The 22,272-nt window shown below is 39.9% G+C and overlaps 2 protein-coding genes across 4 annotated transcripts in view; one reads left to right on the top strand and one right to left on the bottom strand.

Moving 5' to 3' along the window:
• Nucleotides 1–18,321, top strand: part of kcnab1a (potassium voltage-gated channel, shaker-related subfamily, beta member 1 a) — an 88,443-nt gene extending 70,122 nt beyond the window's left edge. For all 3 annotated transcript variants that reach the window (XM_034867071.1, XM_034867072.1, XM_034867073.1), the window contains exons 3-14: nucleotides 508–545; nucleotides 6,205–6,284; nucleotides 7,302–7,346; nucleotides 7,602–7,646; nucleotides 9,058–9,101; nucleotides 9,319–9,405; nucleotides 11,359–11,444; nucleotides 12,436–12,556; nucleotides 12,840–12,934; nucleotides 14,390–14,510; nucleotides 15,055–15,143; nucleotides 15,402–18,321. In XM_034867071.1, the coding sequence (XP_034722962.1) occupies nucleotides 508–545; nucleotides 6,205–6,284; nucleotides 7,302–7,346; nucleotides 7,602–7,646; nucleotides 9,058–9,101; nucleotides 9,319–9,405; nucleotides 11,359–11,444; nucleotides 12,436–12,556; nucleotides 12,840–12,934; nucleotides 14,390–14,510; nucleotides 15,055–15,143; nucleotides 15,402–15,491 (941 nt within the window). In that variant the 3' untranslated portion in view covers nucleotides 15,492–18,321. The remainder of the gene's footprint in view (nucleotides 1–507; nucleotides 546–6,204; nucleotides 6,285–7,301; nucleotides 7,347–7,601; nucleotides 7,647–9,057; nucleotides 9,102–9,318; nucleotides 9,406–11,358; nucleotides 11,445–12,435; nucleotides 12,557–12,839; nucleotides 12,935–14,389; nucleotides 14,511–15,054; nucleotides 15,144–15,401) is intronic.
• A 785-nt stretch (nucleotides 18,322–19,106) lies between these two features.
• ssr3 (signal sequence receptor, gamma) lies at nucleotides 19,107–21,969 on the bottom strand. The gene is made up of 5 exons (XM_034867074.1): nucleotides 21,710–21,969; nucleotides 21,022–21,148; nucleotides 20,550–20,648; nucleotides 19,526–19,657; nucleotides 19,107–19,397 (listed from the first exon to the last, which is right to left on the bottom strand). Exons 1-5 carry the CDS (start codon nucleotides 21,840–21,842, stop codon nucleotides 19,331–19,333), a joined length of 558 nt encoding a protein of 185 aa, XP_034722965.1. The 5' UTR covers nucleotides 21,843–21,969; the 3' UTR covers nucleotides 19,107–19,330.
• Nucleotides 21,970–22,272: the final 303 nt, after the last annotated feature.

Genomic DNA, 22,272 nt, shown 5'->3' with positions numbered 1-22,272 from the left:
TATATATATATGTTGTGTATATACATATATACAGTATATATGTATACTGGTGTTGTGGTGAAACGTTTTTCACCACAACAAAGCTACAGTATGTACATAATTCAGTGAGAGAGTGTGCAGCGTATTTAGTATCACCTCAGTTTGGGTTGGCTTAGCCTTTTTTCTGGCTTCTCAACATTGTTTTCAGGGCAATCAGGAGCATGTAGTCAGATGTACACATACGAACACATATTACACACAGATAACAATTCATAAGGACAGAGGACACAAGGTCTTCCAAATATGCATGACAGTAACAACATGCAGATAGTCACTAGTGAATACAGAAAGTCCTTACAGGCATTTAGTATTAAGCTGCAGCTGTGAACAGGACAGATTTTTCTTTTTGGAAGTTGACAGTCTCACTCAACGGGTGACACAGCCCAGGGAATAGTATTGTACCAAGATGTCAAACAAACACATAGAGATGTGTTCTAATGTTGAAATGTCTCTCTCTCTTCCCTGCAGGTACATGGGTGACATTTGGGGGACAGATAACCGACGAGGTATGAAGCATTTAAGCATTTAATCCTAATGGACTCTGCTTTCCATTTGGTTGGTTTTGTTTTACTGCAGTAGTGAGGAGTTAGTATTCAGTGTGTTTTACACAAACGTGTACCAGATGTCATGTAACTCACTGTCCTGTGCTTGAAACACTTTGGTAGGTGTTTGATATCATAACATATATCATTGATATTGAATATTTTTTAACATATAACAAAACCTGACTATGGAGCATGCAGTCCACACAAAAGTTGGCTGAACATTTGCCGACCATAGCCAGTCAGATATTTGTGCCTCTTTTGTAATTTCACGAATAAATCACAGCTGTTGTCACAGTTAACTACAGGCTTAATTTACAAAGACTGAGTTGTGGTGATTCAGATCATTTGGACTGACTGACTCAAAGTTAAAGGACAGGAAAAGGGCACACTGAGGGGCACCACATCATGCGTACATGCTTGTACCAGAATCCCCCTTTCCCCTCATGTTGATGCATTCTAACATGCTCTGATGTTGCTGCTGGGGTCTTGGCCTCGGTCCATACACACACGTACACACGCACGTGCACATGCATGCATACACACATACATACACACACACTTAGTGACACTAGAGAGTTTAGAGTGACACTTAGGGCGGAAGAGAACAAAGCTCGCCCAGGGGAACCAAAAACAGTACGTTTATGTAACAGCACTATTTTTTTCACCTTAATGCTTAGCGCCCTATCAACTCACATGGTTGCTCAAAGCTTAGCTACCCTCTTCCCTCCAATATTTTGAATGTCCCTAACTCAATGTCACTGGGATCACTCAGACTTGAACACGGGAAAGGCTGTTTTTAAATGTTACATTGTTGACTCAGTTATGAAGATAATGTTTAAGCTCAAAGTAGAGAAACACAACAGTGGATTATTGCCATGGATCATAACCAAAAAAGCTGCAGACCAAGGGTCTAATGAATTCATTGGAGCAACCACACAGCAACCGTACCATAATCACACACAATGCTGTTGGGTTAAAAAGTACTCCGCTGTCCTGAATGGTTCAATGGCATTGTTATCAAAAGCACCCTAAATATACTTCATGTGCTCAGCAGAGTTCAGTGTCCCTGTCATTAAACAATGCACATCAACTCTGGCACACAAACACACTTACATAAAATCTCTGTCAGAGATGCCCAAATTGGCAAACAGCTGTGCAACTGACAATTACACACATGCAAAAACTGAACAAAAGTGTAATCTTTTCTCCTAGTAAATTTTTATAATTTTCTAATAGAGCATTTTTAATGAAAGCTTATTAATTGTAACCCATGGATGTCCATGTACAGCATTAGCCGGGAAAACCCTCAATTATACAGACTATTGGTATTCTACAAAAGGGCTGCAGAGCATCAGGACCAAAATAACCAGCAACTGGGGGAAACTTAAGTCAAAAGTGCCATCACCTTAAAAGCTCATTATTAACAAGTCATATCTGTACACACACAGAAAATGACAAGTTTGAGGTTAAGGGGAGTTACGTGCTGTAACTTGGAAGCAGCTTGATGCACCGACTTTTTGGACCCTTGACGTCACCGTAAGGTTGCCAGACAACCACAGTAGATTCCAGAAAATTACTGTGCCTGATTAGTGAGCTGGTAGAAATGCTGGTTTGTGGATTTAACAATGCACTGTTTGGACTGTTTGCTCCTACTTTCATTATTTATGCTAGGCCAAGCTAATCGCCTGCAGATTCTACAGTAGCGTTGTGGTAAAGGGGCGCTATGCTGTTTTGGCAATTCCTTCGCTCTTTTCTTGCTTTTTGCTCGCAAGTTTCTCGATAGAAGTCCCCTTACAGCTTCAGAATAGATTTTTGGCAGCTACAATGTTTACTTGTGTCTTACTCCTCGCTTGGTCAGTCTGCCTTTTCCTCTGTCTCTGTTCTTCCAACAATGCTTTCCTAGCTTATACTTCTAGCTTATACTAGCGATACTTCCTCACGCTGACGTCGGCAGCCCGCCGGACCACAGTTGCAAGGGTGTTTTTTTCGTTCGCAGGCTCTAATGGGAAACGAGATGGCCAACAGTCAACCCTAAAAAGTCACATAACCATTCCAATGACTCTAAATCTGTTCAGTTAAGGTAAATTAAGCTAAAAAACAAACAAAAAAACTGCATAGTTCCCCTTTAAGCATGCATAATGAAACTTGTACAGTATCCATTAGGACTGAGTATTCACCTTACATTACCAATAGAGTACTTTAATACCCATCATGTGAATGTAAGAATCTCGGCAGGCTGAACTGCCAACTCTGTCAAATACATCGGGCTTGACAATTGAAGAGTGATTGTGGTGATTGGCTAAGAGCAATTAGCTAATTTTTTTTTCTAGCTCTGGGTATACCATTTTGAATGCAGGTATGGTTTGACTGGAGAAGTTTTGATACTACTCAGTACTGGGTTATTTTGGTCCAACCTTAAAGGTATTGGGTACCGATATGCAGCCCTAGTATCCATGTACTCCTCTAATTCTCAGTGAGGAAGTGAATAAGTCACTAATGACAAGTCACAAGGTTCTAACTTAATAATAAGCTTATTAAAAGGTGTATATTGTTTATATTTATATATGCCTTTTACACAGCCATTAAAAGCCACTTAGAAACCCCAATAGTTAAGTATGTATCATCAAAGTGTTTCACTGCAGTCTTGTCTGGGCAGCAACACATTCCCAGACAGACAGCTTACAAGAGTGATGGTGGGCTGCAAGTTAACATTGCTTACTCATTCAAAAAAGCCAAACGTGGATCCATAAATCCTAAAGTGAATTTGAAGAAAGTGTTTATTGTCAATTTTATCTTTTGATGTACTGTAGGGAGTGTGGAAGTGGCGGAGGCAGTGCAGCCATAAAATCATCTCAAGGCTGTGTGGGTAGTATGTGGGAGGCTACCACATCCTTGATACTAGGGTTGTGAGAGAGAAAACATTTTATCTCATTACATCTGCTCTATGTATGGAAATCCAATTCTCCTGCGCCTTTAGTGCCACAGTAAAAATCAAAGATAGACGCCTCAAGCATAGCCACCCATGTTTTTCTGCAACTTTTCAATGACTCAATGTTTTTCTGAAGGTGAGGGTAGAAGTGCATGTGTTACAGTGTGTGTGTGTGTGTTACAGATTGTCTCTGATGAAGGCCATTAGTCACAATCAGTTCATTCAAAATGGCCAGAAGTCGGAAATGTGTAGAAGTCGCTATGCTTCATCATCAACAACAAACTTCCTGACCTTGTTAATGTCACTATAAGCACTCCATAACAGTGACTGACCTTTTTTAGTTTCTTACCAGACTCATTGGGAATGAGCAATCAGCAAAGGCCGAGCAGTCACCCTTTAAAATGCACTTGATCACTCTGGTCTCTGCTGTCTTGTCTGTGACTATCTGCTTGTCTGTGTCTCTTCCTCTGTCTTCATAAAGCTGTCTTCAGCCTGTTCCTTACCTTACTTTACCCTCTAAAAAATGTATTCCCCACTGTGCTTTTCTTAAATCCTTTCTTCTTTTCATGAACTCATCCATCAAGCATTTGCTCCCTTTTTCCATGTACTTTCAACATTTTCTTTATCCTCCATCAATGTTCTAACCTCTGCAAAAATTCTCTTAGCCCACCCTTCCTTTGCCTTATTGAAAAATCCCCCTGCAGTGTACCCAAAAGTTGTGACAGAGATTGTTTCCTATATGTGTACTCAGCAAAGGCCAGAGAAAGAACATGCTGTTCATATTCTTAGGCATCCCTCTTTTTTGAGCCTTTCTCTCCTTAACTGACCCCTACTTTCTTTACCTCTCCATTATCTAGCTCTGTCTTTTCATTCTGCTTGGTCTGCCTTAATGGCAGTTTGTGGCTTTGAGGCTAAATGAGCCATCTATTTACTTTCTGCCTCACTATCAATTCAGCCTTTTCTGAAAGCAGTGGATTTGTATGTGATATAGTACTTAAATAGGAATGTTGAGATATACTGGGTATAGTACTAGCTATACTAAACTGGAAAACATTAAAGTGTCATTCTTTCACAGACCCCACATGGGGTCACTTTTTAAAACCCATTTTTATTGATTTTGTCATGTGCTTTTACTTAGGTATCTTTTTATTATCATTTATTCTGTCTTTGTTTTATTGCTTTTATCATTAAAAGTTTCTCTGCCGTTGTTTCATTACGTTAATCTAAATCTAAGTCACACTGGGTTGCTCTATTCCTGTACTTTCATTGCGTCCACCAAACCACTATCTTTAAGACCCTAATTAAATAAAGGTTACTATTATTGGATCGTTATTACAGATAGGCTTGAAAGCTTCTCAGAAAAGAGATTATCTTGTTTTTCTTGAAACAACACCACCACAGTGTGCCACCACTGAATCAGTCACAAACACACACACACACACACACACACACACACACAAAGCCAGACAAACGGATTTCATGCACACATGTAAACATAAGCACCATGTCAGCACATGTTCACAAACTCAACTCATGCGCACACATAACTCATAGGGGAGATGATGGCAAATTCAAAGTCCCCATGTAATAAAATGCATCACAGGGAAATTGGATCTCGGTCTGATGATTTATAGTCACCATGTCTGCAAAGATATGGAGGAATATCTGCACATATGCCACTCACACACACACACACACACACACTTATATAAAGCATGAGCACTTATTAACTAAAGAGGAATGAGTAGGCACCACGATACATCTTGAAGTTAATTAATTTTTCAGATTTACAGTACAAGCTCTGTTTGAGTGTGTGAATTCAGGCAGGTTAGTTGAGACCACAGTACTGTATGTCCTGTATGAATATGCTGCAGCATATACAACAGCACATCTTTTGCATTGAGGCATTGGAGTTAAGCCTCTGTGCTCAACTCACTCATTGGCTCTGCCATGTCTGCTGCAATGTTTACATAGCGTTCCGTGAGCCCCACCTCCAGCCGTGACAGCCACCAGAGGGCTCTCAGGGTTATGCTCGATCAGAACTAGATTCCAAACTATTTGACTATCCAACAAGCTGTTCTGACAAAATATACCGTAAACTTTAGTTCCACCATGGCAGAAAGTATTAACACGACTCTCCAATCCCTGACTTTAGTGTGTCCTTGTGAGGAGTGACGAGGTCAACTCTGTACATATTCTGCTTTCACACAACAATCCATTCCACTTCAGCTGGCTGGCTATATACTGAATAGAACAGTGCATTGCATTGGTGTGTAAATTATTTGTGTTCTGCAGAAAGGTTAGGTGAAACAGAACACCTAAATTGTGCTTTCCAGAGCCAGAAACTAACTGGGTGCTTAACCTCAAAATTATAACGGCTGTTAATCCCAGTTTTTAAACCGTTCTAATAATATTTTAAATGTTTGATGAATATCTTGATGAATGACACGGTGGCTGTATTCCTGGTTGTGCATCATTTAAGTTTTTGGTCAACTGTCCCTTTGCTTTCCTCTTGTGGCTATTTGGGAGTTTGCCCCTCTATGTTGGTTTGTTCTGTATTGAATGATGTCTTGTGTATATATGTGACTTACAGTTAAACAAGACTCATATTCTGAGGAAGATCTCAGACTAAAATGTGTCAGCAATGAAATTTTAATAAAACACGTTATGTGTGTCGTGACCTCTTGCCAGGTTGCAGAGCAGTTAATGACTATTGCCTACGAGAGTGGAGTCAACCTGTTCGACACAGCTGAGGTCTACGCAGGCGGCAGGTGGGTGTCGAGCAAACCTGTTTGCAGTTTGGTTGATCTCATAACAACCTATTCATAATTTGGTGTAATCAGGTGCAGATGTCTGTCGTGTCTTCACAAAGTGTTTTATAATCATTCGTGTTTAGCTGGAAGCTTTCATACATGCAGAGTATTGCTTGTTCCACTCAGTTAGTGAACCAATAAAAAGTGTCATGCAATTTACAATTATTCATGACCTTAGAAAAAGTTTCCACATGCTATATAATTTAGACTGGATGGCTAAATTCACTTGGGCGAAATGAGTATCATTGCTGTTAACGTGATGCTGGAATTATTATTGATTATTTAGTGTTTGTTGCTCTTTGCTGGAAGTAACCTGAGCCTGCGCTTTTGGATAATGTTTAATTATATAAGGGAAAATGTAAAATATTAATATTCATGCAGAATCTTAAGTTAATCTTTAAGATTTTAGGCTTACACTGACCTCATTAGCAGAATTAGATATTTATTATTTATTTAAACAGTCTGAGTCTGATGCAAACATGACAAAAATCCTGCAGAACACCTTTCTAGCCTGTCTAAGCATGATCAGGGCAAGGGAGAAGATTTTCATTATTGTCTTGGCATTCAACAAGTTAAAAGTTTGGAAAAGTTAATTAAAATTATTAATTAAAAAAAATTAAATAAAAAATATAATCTTTTTTACTGTTAAAACAAGCTCTTAGGACCACTAAGGAGTGATTTTTCTTTAGCTGTAATGTAATTTACTAAAATACATAAATAAAAATGATAAAACACAAATCATATCAAACAAATTGTCACTTTCAGATGACACTTTGTTTAAAATGTTTTTAAGACTTTTTGAGTGCACCATTCAACTCCCTGTTTATGGACAAAGTGGTTTGCCGTCTTTTCAATGTACAGGGGAGGTTTTTTTCAGTTTGGTGACAATACATTTTGGAATTGATATGTTCGAGGGAGTATTCATGAATTCACACTGCAATCTAATAATGCCAGCTCATTTGTATTGCCTTGCAGGGCTGAAATTATTCTCGGAAACATTATCAAGAAGAAATGCTGGAGGTAATGATGACATCAGTGTGTGCTATTGCTTCATCACTTTTATCGCGAGAGAGAAAGATGGAGAAGGACGACATGTTGCACATTGCAAGCAACGCGAGTAGTGTGTGTGGCATGTATGAAAGACAAAAAGGATGGGAATGAGTCAGGAATCAATGCATCCATGATGGCATCATATGTGGTAGCAAAGAAACTAAGAGATTGCACAATTCATTGTGGATCACTGATTCTGCTCCATCTTTCTTTGCACTTTTTCAGAAGATCCAGTTTGGTCATTACAACTAAACTATACTGGGGAGGAAAGTAAGTAAGAAACTCTCTGTTGTCATTTCCATGCCTGAAAACAGGTTGTGAATCGCAGTTAGTTAGAGACACAATAAGTAGGATTTCCGTAATAAAACAATGTATATAAAAATAATCCCTCTCAATCATCACTTCTGACCCACTAAAAGTGCAAGGCAATGTCTGTATCTGCAGAGACCGTTGGGGACGTTTCTAGGTGTCAACCTCTATAAAACCATACAGTGTGGTGACAGATCCTAAGCATGCATCCAAGAGAGAGCTACGACAATGGCGGACGCAGCAACGACAAAATGCAAATATAGCGAGGCAAAACACCAGGCGGACCAAAAGCTTGTTCAAAAACTAAAGTTAATCGTACTTTTACCCGCTGACCAGCACCGCAGCTCTCATTCAGCCAGGGAGGAGAGGCCAATTTTGTTGTGTTTACTCTTGATAATGATCATAATCATCCCACATAATATCCTAATAAGTTACACATATTTATGTCCTTATATTTCTTGTTACATTCAGCATGTAGTTCATGTAGCTCTATTTCAAATACAAAAATAGTTTAGCCTCCCAACACTGATGTTTTACTCTGTATCAACCCTGAGCAACATCATGTCACATACAATAACCACTTTAATGACCAACTGGATAACCAATTACTTTGCTAAATCTGGAAAAGAGATAGAGAAATCAGTTTTATAACACACACTCTTACTCCTTTGGCGGAGACTGTCCAACTGGGTCTGTTGATAAGGGTGAAGTTATTCCTGAGCATTCCTTCAAATGTAAATGTAAATATGCTGTATTTATATTTTTCTTAACGACTACTCAAAGCGCTTTTACATCATACAGGAAACATTCACCATCCACACACATTCATACACTGTGGCCAAGGCGCCATACAAGGGGCCACCTGCTCATCAGATATACACTCACACACATTCACACTGTAGGGTTCAGTGTCTTGCCCAAGGACACTTCAACATGGGACTGCTGGGCCAGGGATTGAACCCCCAACCTTCCGATTGGCAGGCAACCGCTCTACCACTGAGCCACAGCCGCCCCTTCAAGCCCTTCCACCTCTCTCCTCCACAGTTTGAATGCATTACGAGGCTGAACAGTTGAAAGCACCAGAATGTTCCGATGATATGGAAATTATTTTAATGCACTGACAGCCACAAAAACAGCAACATAAAATGGTTTATATAGCCACTCATAATGTCTATTCAGTCATTTACATTGTTACATGACACTTTGCAGAAGTAGGTGACAAGAGCACAGTAAGAACTTACTCTTTTTACAGCCTTGGCTGTGGGATAAAAAGTACACATCCAGTAAAACATTGGTCCGAAACCTAAAAGTGAATTCATGAATGAAAAAGATTTACAGTGTTAGCTCATCACTGGTTTGTTTGTCCCATCAGGGCGGAGACGGAAAGAGGACTGTCCAGGAAACACATTATTGAAGGCAAGGCATGCAAACACACTGATATACACACTGACACACACACAAACACACGCACACGCAACACACAAGATGAACAAAACAACAACTTTAGATGTTTTGTTTTTCACTTTCAACAAACCCTAAATGCATGTTCTTTTTTTCCACTGTACAGTGCTTCATTGTGTCAATTCAATCAACCTCCGCTATCTCAACCTTAGCATCCCTCTGTGTCTCTCAGGTCTAAAAGGCTCGCTACAAAGGATGCAGTTGGAATATGTAGATGTAGTTTTTGCCAACCGCCCTGACAGCAACACACCCATGGAGGGTAAGTCAGCCAATCAACATTCAATTTTCTACCTAAGAAAATGATTTGGGATATTGCCCTTGCGGTTTTGCAGCAGAATACTTTTACAGTTTTTGATAAGGTTTTGAGTGACTTGAGTCGTGATGTCTCTGAAGTTTGCTCAGTTTAAGAGTGTTACAATGATGAAGAGTTAGACTTATGAAAATATGAATTATTTACATCCAAATAGACTGTTTAAATACTGTAGATTTCTAGTGTGTGTTAATGTGTTGCAAATATCTCCAGTTTTTCAACTTCCAGGATTGATGTTGCAGTTGTGGATATGGTTTTTATTCACTGGCTAGAGGGCAGATGTGTCCTTGTAAGAGAAATTAGAGGGCCAGAAAATACTAAAGTAATAATTCCCCCCCATCTCTTGGCTTGAAACACAATGTTTGAATGTTTTATCCTCAGTGTGTTGAGGATGAAAGACACATTAACTGCTGGTGGTGTTAAAGTTGTTTTGCGTCTCCGTTCTAATGAACTAGATATCTAATTGATCTTCAGTAAAGATGGGCAGGCAGTCCTATAAAATTCATTATCAAGAAGTTGCTTATTGACCTGCATATTACTAATGTATTGGTTCCTCATTAGACATCATAAATTAATTGTGTACTATTGGTTTCTATAGGTAAAGCCCATTAATTGTGGCTTTTACCTCAATACTTAATTAGTGCTCACAACTAAATTAGGAAGTTGCATGTTAATTATTTATTTTTATTTGCTCTGGTTTTTATAAGAACTCATTATGTTCTTCAGTGGGACTTTTAAAATATATGCAGTTTAGCTCAACATGACTTTCTAGAAAACTTTAATATCTCAAACTTAAGCCCATTCTCCATTATCTGCACTCGCTGTTCATTTCCTATTTAATTCCTTTTACATCTATTGGTATCCCTTCCTCAAACTTGTTTACACTCCATCTTCCTCTCTCTCTCTTTTATAAATATGTAAATTATCATTAAGCAAGTTGAAGAGAATACAAAAAGTCAGGTCTTCTTGATTATACATTGTTGTTTTACCCGTGAAATACAAGAGTCCTGCCACAGTCAAGGACTTCAGTATAATGGTAGTAATGTAAATGTAAATGTGCTGTATTTATATAGCGCTTTTCCAGTCTTAACAACTGCTCAAAGCGCTTCTACATCTACAGGGAACATTCACCATTTACACACATTCATACACTGTGGCCGGGGCTGCCGTACAAGGTGCCACCTGCTCATCAGATAAACATTCGCACACATTCACACTCCGATGCGCAGCACCGGGGCAACTCGGGGTTCAGTGTCTTGCCCAAGGACACTTCGACAATGACTGCAGGGGCGGGGATCGAACCACCAACCTTCCGATTGGCAGGCGACCGCTCAACCGCTGAGCCACAGCCGCTGAGCCACAGCCGCCCCAGGTAGTGAATGCTGGGCGATGATGAATAACCTCAATGACAGTCCTAATCTGAGTTTTGGTTGGCACTGACTGCTGTTGGCTCGCTTTGTCGGCGGTGTTAAAAATGCAGTGGCTCGGGCACCTGGGTAGCTTACCTGGTAGAGCGCGCGCCCATATACTGAGGTTTACTGCTCAACGCAGCGGCTTCAGGTTAGACTACAACCTGTGGCCCTATGCTGCTGTCGTACTTTTCATTTATATTATATAAATTTACGGAATCCTGTTCAACTGCTTCAAGAGAAGAGGGAAACATGCTGAGAAATGTTTTTGTCTTTGAACACAACAATGTTTTCCCTTTGTGGCTCCTTGGAGTCTCAGGAACATTTTCTTTGAATACATTTTGAACGTGATTTTTTTTAGAGTACAGAACTGAATGTGGTGAGAGGAGCATGTAACTGTCTGCGATGTACAGGGTGGAATCAATCAATCAATAAATGTTTCCGTGTTGATCCAACTGACTGATACGATGTGGGCATGTGGATTTCTCTACAGAGATTGTTCGGGCCATGACCTATGTCATCAACCAAGGCATGGCAATGTACTGGGGGACGTCTCGGTGGACGGCCATGGAGATTATGGTAAGCAGCACGGAGCTTTTAGGAGCGTACAGGTTTTTCTTGGCCCAGTGGTTTGCTCCATCTGTTTTCTCTTCCTGTCTACTTCCCGTTTCACTTGTCGCTACATTAATTTATATGGGGGGGGGGTATGAAGCCACAGCAGAGGGCTATGAAATGAACACATGCCTAAAGTGACATTCAAGGACCTAACATCCATTCTCCCCTCTCCCTTGCCTTCTGAGAACAGCACAATGTGTTGACATCCTCTCTCTGTAATCACGGCAAAGTGGAGCAGATACCTTTTGTAGAACACAAGCCCAGATGAAAGCTGTGTAATTTAGATAGCATCAATAATGAAGGGGGGGTAAATGTGTCTTTTCAGTGTACGTGACAAGGCAGCAGTAGAGTACACACACATACACACACGCTGTACATGCACACACAGGCTCAAGGCGCATTTCATGGGTTGCAGCACAGAGGGGCAACGTGTAATTTGTAAGTGGAGAGATTGCACCGACATTATCCTTGTCATACACTGAGTAGATTCCCTCCTCTTTCACAGCAGGAGACCTACAAAATAAAAGTGTGGGGAGTGTTTGAAAAGTAACAAGCCCAACATATTTATGTGTGTTTCCTCTGGCATGTGTTATTAAATGACAAATGGAAATCCAGATAAGACAATATAGAAGGAAATTTGGATATGATTCCTCGGAGACTTGTGATATGGAATATTGATTGGATGACGTGCTGTGAGCCCTGCATTTGAATTTGTGCCACGCTCCCACAAGCTGATTAACACCCTCCCATCTCTTTCCTGAATTTTACCTATGCCCATCTATGGCTCCTAACTTCATCTCTTGCCTAATACCATCGCTTTAATTCTATTTTATTCTCACCAAAAAGAAAACAAGTACGTTTATGCAGCATTACATTAAACACTAAATAAAAGGATGATGCTGCAGTGAGATCCAACATCATATCCATTCATTCTCGCCCTTTTGTTAATCTCTAGGAGGCATATTCGGTGGCAAGACAGTTTAATCTGATCCCTCCAGTGTGTGAGCAGGCAGAGTATCATCTTTTCCAGAGGGAGAAAGTAGAAGTGCAACTGCCTGAACTTTACCACAAGATAGGCAAGTATTCCTCGTGTGTGGTAATCAATGCCAATTTATGAAATGTCTGGTGTCGGGACAAGGTAGCAAAAACATCAGTCAGAACATGCTTGCTCTGTTTATAAAAGATGAGTAAAATGAAGGTATCAAACAGATAATTAAACCATCACTCTCTTTTGCTCACTCCCTGTTGCCGTTATTCTTTTTTTTAATCTCATATAACTTTCCTGGCACAGTTTTCACACATTTATCCCACACCTCTTCCTTCCTCCTCTTTAACTCTATATGGTCTCCATGGTGACAGGAGTCGGGGCGATGACATGGTCACCTCTGGCATGCGGCATCATCACAGGAAAATATGAAAATGGCATTCCTGAATCTTCCAGGGCTTCCATGAAGGTATGCAAGCTTCATCATGATTATTATTTTCACATTCTGATTGTTAAACTGGTTAAAGATCAATTAGTGTCAGTGTCAGGGAGGGCTATTAAATAATGAGACGTGGGACCAGTTTCATTAGGAATCCTTGGTAACTGTCCTTTTAAGTTTTAATTTACCAAGATTTCACAGATAATCAGTGCTACCTAAGATAGAACCACATTAGACAGCTTTGTCTGTCATAGTGGTTCATGACTGTGGTCCCCAAGATATATTAATATTTTGGGCACAAGATCACTGCAAAAATCTCCTTTTTACTAATTCATTTTTGCTTGTGACTTGAATCTTTAAATCATTTTTTTCTTAAAACCAGTGAAAACATCTGCAAGTGCAGTGAGAATAATTTCTCTATTCTAAAATCAGGTTGATGCCTGCTTCTTTTTCTTGTCTCAAAATAAAGAAACTTATATCTTCAAACAATTCTCACAGAACCTGAGATTTTTCCACTCGTTATAAGAAAAAATAGTTTGGGTGAAAGAAACGAGAAAAGATAATGAGGAATTACATATGAAAGAAAAGCACAAATGATTAGTTACTTCTAAAATTCCTTCAAAGTAAACAGTCTAGAAAGAGAAAACTTCTTATCATAGCAACACACAATATTCAATTAAGAGTCTTGCTCATCACTGATGCAAGAACACCCATTAAAGAATGAACAAATTGCACAGTGACACAAGTTGGCTGTGACAGCAAGCAGCAGGTGCAGTGGGGCAAAGGAGGACAGTAAAAACAGCCTGGTGTGATGGTCCATGCCAAAGCATGAACTGTGGAATTAAAATGGAAAATATCCAGCAGCTAACTTTAACAAACACATGGACCAGAGTCCCTCTGGAAGACAATTGTCCAACACATTAGACAACATTAGAACATTTAGTGAAGTTACACTGGATAGGATTTTGAATCATGTTTGAAATATTTTGTCATTTTGTTGCATTCGTCTTTACTGCATATTACAGTTGTAACAAATACAAATATGAACTTTACCCTGTGGTTGAGGTATGAACAGTTTACTTGAAGTGTTTCACCTTCATTAAACCATACTGTAATGCTTAAAGAAATAGTTGGGTTGTGTTATCCTCCCAGCCTGTATCCCTGTGGCTCTGGTAGTGTATGTGTATAAGAAGCAGATCAATGCAAGCTGTCTTTATTTGATATATATGATTAAATGATGTCATGTCCTTAGCCCCTTAGCTATTTCACTATTTGTTCAGTCAATCATTTCTTATTGATAGCACATTTCTTTCATTTATTTTTAACTTATTCTTTCTCTCTTTAATATATACACCTCCTTTTGTACCTCGCCCTATTTGAAATTTCTCTACTTTAAGTTCCTTTGTCTAATCTATCTTTCTCATAACCTCTCTTTCCCTTCCTCACTCGCTCATTCAATCTCTATCCTCTCTTCTCTCCCACCAGTCGTATCAGTGGTTGAAGGAGAAAATAGTAAGTGATGATGGAAGGAAACAACAAGCCAAGCTGAAAGAGCTCCACCACATTGCAGAGAAGCTGGTCTGCACTCTGCCTCAACTGGCTGTGGGTAAGATTTCACCTTCTTATAGCAAATACTGTGAAAGCATGGCTTTGGAAACACAGCTGCTCAGGGCTGTCAGATAGGAACCTTTTTTAATGTGAGGCCAGACCATAACTTGTATCATCCTTTACACAATGTCCAATACACCAATACCACCATACATTGTCCAATACACAATGTGTATGCTTATTTGTTTTGTGGGTTGGATTTTTCCTCCACCAACACACAGACTTTTTAAATTGGTGCTTTCAGCTCAACACACAGCTCTGCACCAGTAGAGTGCCTGAGCTAGTAAATGCATTCAAACATGTACAAATCTGGGGTGTACTTTGGTAAAATGGCCGGCAGTAATGTAATTTTTACAATTGGTAGTAAACGGACTGAAACAAAACCAAAACCTTGGATTTTTGCTTTCTGATAAATTGTTATATGCATCCAGGAAGAGAAACTATAGGACAAGACTTAAAGCTTATAAGTTATTAGAGAATAATAAGCAGCAGTGCGCCATCAAGTGGGCGGTGTGTGAATATCAACCTCTCTTTCTCTCCAGCGTGGTGTCTAAGAAATGAAGGAGTAAGCTCAGTTCTTCTGGGAACATCCAACCCTGAACAGCTCACTGAGAACCTTGGAGCCATACAGGTGGGAACATGCAGAAACACGCACACGGCTGCTTTTACCTGTGTTAGGGTCTACTGCCTGCTTAGTATCTACTGTACCACTATCCTCCAGCTCGATCGATTATTATTGTAGTATTGTCAAAAAGCCTTCCCTTATCTGAATCTCTTTATACGTTCAGGTTTCTTTACTTTTTTCTTCCCTTTTGCTTCACTGTATTTATCACTTCCTTCCTGCCAATCATATTTATTTTAGCTCTCTCTCTTTTTCTCTTTTGCCCAGGTCCTTCCTAAGATGACGTCTCATGTGGTGTCTGAAATTGACCACATCCTGGGCAACAGACCGTACAGTAAGAAGGACTACCGCTCTTAGACCAGGCTGGTGGACTCCTGAGAGGTCAGCCTACCTACTCACCCACCTACTTAACCACACTGCTACCATGGAGGTTAAATGTTTAAGTCCATGGTTCTTTCCTTGGGCCCCACTCAGCTCCAGCCCACTTCAGTCTGGAGCCGACAGCCTTGTTAAGCCCAGCATTGTCCTACTCACATCAGCTGTACCCGGTTCATCTCAGGTCCGGTTCAGCTCAGCCAAGAGCCGCTTAACAAACTTAGCTTTTTGCAGCCTCAAACGCAACTTAATCAACCTGAGTAAATCGAAACTTTGCGTCCCCGAACCAAGATGGTAAACCCTTTTAGTGTCACTCCATTCAACTATAACTATGCAGAGCTTAGTCTTGCCCATGCAGTTCTAGAGCACAACATACTGGTTCAACTCCTCCCAGGGACCGCATTAAGAACTACAATTCATTTAATTAATTAATTGTAGTTCAAGATGGCAAGAACAGCTCCTTATTGTTTGTGATACACCTGCACCTACATTTACAGTTGAGATTTGAGCAGTGCTGTAGGAAAAGCACTGCAGGAGTATTTCATTACTCAAAAGTGCCTTGCTCCATGGCACCTTGATAGTAGTTGTTGAGTAAAACAGTTATGTCACTTGTTCACTTTTCCAACCCACATCCTGTCGATGACTCAGACCCTCCGGTCTCAAGCCTTCCTCTCAAATGTCCAGACTTCCACCCACAAGTAATTTAATTTGAGAACAAAATTCACACTGAGCACATATTTTATTCAGGAGAAATGCTGTACCACAAGCTGAATACATCAATATAAACACCTTAGACTTATACTGTATATGTTATGTTCCTTACTCAAAAGTAAACCTAAAGAAACATAGCTTTAGTTGCATGAACATCCCCAGTCATTTAGCCAGTGCTTTCATTCAATTATTATGCAGTGCAGCAATCTAAATTACCATAAACCCAATACTCTCACCTCTTGTGTCAGAAGTCGAGGGAGAAAAATGTCTTTTCCCATGAAATGTGTGGTTTAACAATGACAATGCTCATACTTCTTTAAAAAAAAGCTTTATGAATGAGGCCTCATTGAACCTTTCCCTATTAGCTTGAATTAGTTTCAATCTATCTACCATTTGTACCCAAACCTGTATTTAGTTTAGGACAGGATAGTATTCAGTAGAGATGATAGGCTGGAAATCCTGAGTGCAGGTGCATGTTTCTCCAGCTATAGTGTGCGCCTCCCTTCACTTTTCTACAAAGCACATAATGAATCAACAGAAAGGAGTTGGATCAGAAATACTGCAAGCTTGTCTGTCTGTCAGTGACCGCCTGTCAAGCAAAGGATCCTGGAGCATCAGTGTCACTGGGATTGGGCCTTTCAGGGAGAGAGGGAAGCATGTTGCCCCTGTGTGGTCTTTTTCAGGAACTGCTGCTCTGCTTCAGGAGGTAATAGAAGAAAGACATAACACTTAGCAAAAGAAGTGGACTACTACTGAATTTTCATTTATAATGGAGACATTTGACTCCCTTTTTGTCTTTGAACTGAACCTGCATTGCTGATTGCCTCATGAACCTTGCAGAAAAGGACTTAAGCATATAATATATCTATGTAATAAAATGATGCCTCTTTGCTGGTCACAAATTGCTTGTTGCTGGCCCGAAGATACATATAGGCAAGGGATGTGGAAAAGATTACAGTATTTATTCTAGAGTAATTTTGACATTTTGAGATATTGTTTTGAGAACTATGGGAAAGTAACATGTACATAAAATGTTAAGGCATACCTTGTAACATAAGCAAAACCATGAAGAAGCCTCTCGTGCAAGTGCAGACTTTACAGTACTGTATGGCTAATATATACATAGGGAAATAGAGGTGTTGTATGTAAATAGTTATTTTGTTGCTCCTCTATAAAACCACTGCATCAGTTGCAGTGTTGAGTAACTCTTCATCCCATCCTCCTCCTGGCAGACTTCACACTGTCAGAGTATATTGCTAGCTCCTGAAGAATATTTCATATAAGTATGTATAAAGAGTAATGGTCAATTTGTTGTTTTTGCATCGTGAAGTCAGATTATGTTTTGCTGTGTTAATAATGGCATTATTTACAGAAGGTACTTCTGTAAATAATAAAGTAATGAGCTTCTGTTTAAACGTAAGCATTGACCCTGACTCATTATCTCTGACCAGGCAGCTGAGCTCTCACAGTTCATGTCACCTTCATGCGTTGTTTTCTGATTTTTATCTTCTTTTTCCTTTTCATCTGGAAAACAAGCCATCACAGAGATCAGCAGTAATGTTGGCCAGGTTCCAGTTAAGTCACTGCCTTGTCCTTGGTGTACATTTGTTGACTTGTAGCACAAACACCCTCCAGATTTTAATCAAAGGAAATTTCTGCCCATGTAGACTTTTGCCAGAATTGCTGTTACACACATGACAATGAAGCATAAATAAGCAGTGTTTGGCTGACAATTGAAGTTTCTGTCCTTTGGGATAATAAAAATATAGACTTCCCTATGGATATTTGCATTGACCTGGTGTTACATACAAAGAAGAGCAAACCTCTTAGGCATAATTTTAATGCAAATGACAAGCAGTTTGCTAAAAAAAAAAAAAAATCCAGAAAAACTATTTAAGTCTCCCTTAAGGTCAGATCAGTGTAATTCCCTTTACTCTAACTCTTGGTGGCAATATGTGTACCAAAACATACGATTAGTTTGGTTGCAAGTCAACAAGCTGCCTCTCAGTTCCAGTCAGTGACCACGCTGGATCACGGCCTGCCGGTGTGTGTGGAGACTCCTCCACCCGGCAGAGTGCCTTTACTTGAGTCCCACTACAGAGGAAGAAAAAAAAAATATCTAGGCTGTCTTTCAGTTGTTAAATGATGTGTGGATGGTGTCCTACAAAGTGAGAATAGAACAATATGTATGCAGATTCTTAAATTATTACATTGCCTAATCTACAGTATACATTAAATATAACCTAATTTGGACGAAAGCCTTTAAAAACCAAGCAGTAGTGTACACATAATTTTGTAAAGAGGTAATACAATATTCCTGTGGGTATCAATGACATGTAAAGTAATGCATTAATAGTGATATTTGTAGGCAAACATAACCCTAAATGTATCAGTGTCTGAAAGAATGGTTACTTGTTCTTCAACAAGTTTACACTCTTGGAAATGGGGATGAGCTAGAAACAATTCGTGGCTAAACTCAACTCTTATTTAGATAACATGAAAATTCCTGCAATGTCACGCATAACCTTTAACCCTAGATTTCCTGTTCTGGTATGAAGCCAACCTAGATTATTTCTCATAAATTCAGGTAAGGTGTGTTTTCTACTACATGTATATTTGTGGATGTAAAGAACTTTGACATCCAGTTTGGTTATCTTTTTGTTAAGGTGACCTGCAAAGCATCAGTGTCTCATTTCTCTCCTGAACAGCAGTTTCTCTGTAAATAGTCTGTATGAAAGTGTGATTCTAAATAAATGCATTGCCAATGGAAACAGTGTCTTGCTTTTGTCTCCTAACCATATAACAGGTATTTTTATATTCTTAAAATAAGCTTATAACATATTCTAAAAGAGCTCTAAAGCAGACGTGTCTATCAGATTAAAACACGACTAGTATACCTGGTTGCTTTATTTGTTAGAAAAAACAGAAGACAGACCTGGAGAAACACCCTCCAGACATTTGATCATGAATTTCATGAAGTTGAAACGTGACATTTCGGTCCCTTAAACTCCATTCCTAACAAGTGAAAAACAAAATAGTGTATACCCATCTTTAACCCACTTCCTCCCCAATCCCACCCCTCCAGCTTGTATTCCCCTTTTCTTCCTCCTTTACTTGGAGCCTGTGGACAGCAGAGCAATGAGCCCTGAGGAGGCACTGATGGACAGAATGTAGTTGCTGGAAAGATAACGAGTTAAGGCAAAAACAAGCATCGACAGATTGATAATGACAACAAATAGTATATTAACCTTGATCGATCCCAAAAGTAATCTGTGCTGATAACGTACAATGTGATTAAAGGATACACGGTGGGGTTGAAGTTCTTGAGCAAAAAGAAGGAGGCGATGATGACGAGCACCAGGAAGAGTGTGTTGTTGTAGAAGATGGAGAAGGTGGTGGCCTCGTAGTCGGCGACCTCATTCTTCTTCCACAGTATCCTAGACAAACAGAAGAAACGTCCATGGTCATGTAAAACATACAGTACGATACACATCTTATGGCAGGTGCCCACCACAGAACTGTAGCCTTGGTGTTCTGCTAGCTGACAGCTTTTGGAGCTCCCAAACAAAAGCCTGATATCTGGGTCAAATCGGCATTGGCTTGGCGCTACATGTGATCAAGCACAATATGTGAACTGTTGAAAAAGTAAGACAAGGGGCTAGCTGGGGCCCCGCAGACACTTTTCAGTTACCTAGTAGGCTAAGTATCCATAGCTGTCGGGAACTCTGCCGGGGAGCTAAAGCCAATGAGAGCACAAGACAAGGGCTGATGGGAAACCAGGGAGAGGGTTCACCTGTACTTGATGGATGTCTTGCATTTGCAACACAGACCAAAGTTGCTGTTGCAGAGCAAACAGACTACAAAAATCAAGTAATTGTTAATTTCTTACACTGCACTGTAACTTTTATTCTTGTATTCTACCATGATACTTCTTACGTTTGTTTTCGCCGGTTAGTCAGGTAGTGTGCAAAGGAGACAAGTTATGTTGTGTGGATAGTTCAGCAAATTGGCAACTTTGAAAGTCATGTACTGGGAACTGCAGAGAACCCTTCACTTTCACAGAATTAACAGGCTTTTATTCTAAAACCGTCAACATATGGTGCTCTTAAATGTTAACCAACGTCTAAGACAACTGGCAAGTTTGCCATATGTTGTTTCTTTTTCAAAAGAGCGACTGCTCTCTGAAGACAGACATTGGCAACACATTTAAGTTTTGACAGAGTGCACTAAAAACAATCTGTAAAAGGTAATTGGATTTCCACATGTGCATACGTCAAGCACGACCCACTATATTTGAGGTATGGCTTTACAATATGATGCATGATTCACCTCTCGTCTTTCTCCTTGCGGGACATCTTACGATTATCTGCTTCAGACAACTTCCTGGTAACCTCCTTGGAAACAGCATCCTCACGTTTCTGGGCAACTCTGGGTGATGAAGTGAGAAACATTGCAGACATTGGAAGTCAGTGAAGGATTGTCAAGCTTGTAAAAAATAAAGAAGTTGGCGCAGAGCAGTTCTGTAAACTACCAGAAAACGACTTTAAGGAAGAAAAATAAACTAGTGATTTATGGACACAGCCCTTCTATGGTTCTTTTATGGTACTTAGTTTCCCAAATGTATGGACATATTACATACCAGATTACTTTGTTTTGAAGTGCTCTATTCTATATCAAGCAACTTAATCAAATTAAAATGTTATCTGTACCAGCTGTGGGACAGTAATATACATGCACCTCTTCTCCAACTAACGAAAGAAAAACTACAGGGCCAATGCAGTAGTGTGTTTATCCTTCTTACTTGTGTTTGAGAACAAACTTGACGTTCTTGTAGGCAAAGGCCACCAGGTAGGTGCTGACCAGTGTCATCACAGCGTACAGAACTGCAGACTGGACAAGGTCCATGTGCCAAATCCTCCAAAACAGCCCTAGAGCGATAGTAGTCAATTGGCAAAAAAATTAAGTCAGTAAATATGCATTATGTTGGTTAAACACATTTTACAATCAAAGTGCTCTCTAGTAACATAACTATATGCAGAGTCCTGGGTTCATCCTTGGGTTTTTAAATTTTGATTTATTAAAAAAAAATTACAAAGACTGCCAACGTTAGCTAGCTAAGTATGTTGTTCATTACTATAATCCTAAATGGCCCTTAAACCTACAGTACTTTAACAACTTTACTTTAGAGATAGCAATAGAGTAATCTCTTAACGTCACTCAGTAATCTTGACACTATATGTTATTAACAATGGCTGTGATGAACTAGCTAAAGGTACATTAATGTACCTTTAGCTAGTTCATCACAGCCATTGTTAATAATATTGTGTTATGCTCTTCTGTGTAGTAATAGTAGGCATGAGGTAACAACGTTCATTCAGGGCATTCTTTACAAGCACATCATTCAGTTGTTTTCCTAAATAACTCCTCTAGTGTTAGCTAGCTACGCTAGTTAGCATCAGCTAGCTGCTCCAGTCTCTCTGGGTACTCACAGATGGGGATGGCAGAAACGATGAGTGCATTTCCGTAAAAGAGAGCAGTGGACTTCGCTGAAAGGTTTCTGCTGAAGTCCTGGAGAAGAAGGTCTTCCTCTGACTGCTGCTTGTTGCTGCCTTTGGGAGCCATGTCTGCGGATTGAGCGGCCTGTTCTCTGCTCAGCTCTGGACACAAGAGGACTGACACGTCGGAGTACGAGCAGAAGAGGGACGCGTCAGCATAAACCCGGAAATACCACACCGGCTCTCTTCCTCTCTGTTCCAGCGTGGATGCATTAGGCGTTCAAGGCGCTTCAGCTCATTGCTGCCCTCCACAGGAAGACAAATACACTGCACCTGTGGGTTTCACCTAACTGCCTACAGGGGCAGATCCCAAAACAAAACCCTATATTTCCTCACTTTCCTCTTTGTTAGATTTAAGAAATTTTAAGTCATTCCTTTCTGAGATTTAAAGAAGCCATAAAGATGATTCTGATGTTCCCCAAACATATTTACAGTTGACTGGACAATTTTATTTGGTACTGACTGAAACCCGTATGAAATTCAAAGTTTCCTTGTCA

Source organism: Etheostoma cragini, chromosome 3, assembly GCF_013103735.1.
Source record: "Etheostoma cragini isolate CJK2018 chromosome 3, CSU_Ecrag_1.0, whole genome shotgun sequence".
NCBI classification, from domain to species: Eukaryota; Metazoa; Chordata; class Actinopteri; order Perciformes; family Percidae; genus Etheostoma; species Etheostoma cragini.
Note: the sequence above shows the minus strand (reverse complement) of the source record. Positions and strands in the feature narration are given on the sequence as shown.

Coding starts and splice junctions, on each gene's coding strand:
- ssr3 (XM_034867074.1), bottom strand. CDS start 21,842: ATGGCTCCCAAAGGCAGCAACAAGCAGCAGTCAGAGGAAGACCTTCTT. Junction 21,149..21,709: donor CGTTTCTGCCATCCCCATCT/GTGAGTACCCAG, acceptor CTATCGCTCTAG/GGCTGTTTTGGAGGATTTGG. Junction 20,649..21,021: donor AAGTTTGTTCTCAAACACAA/GTAAGAAGGATA, acceptor TTCATCACCCAG/AGTTGCCCAGAAACGTGAGG.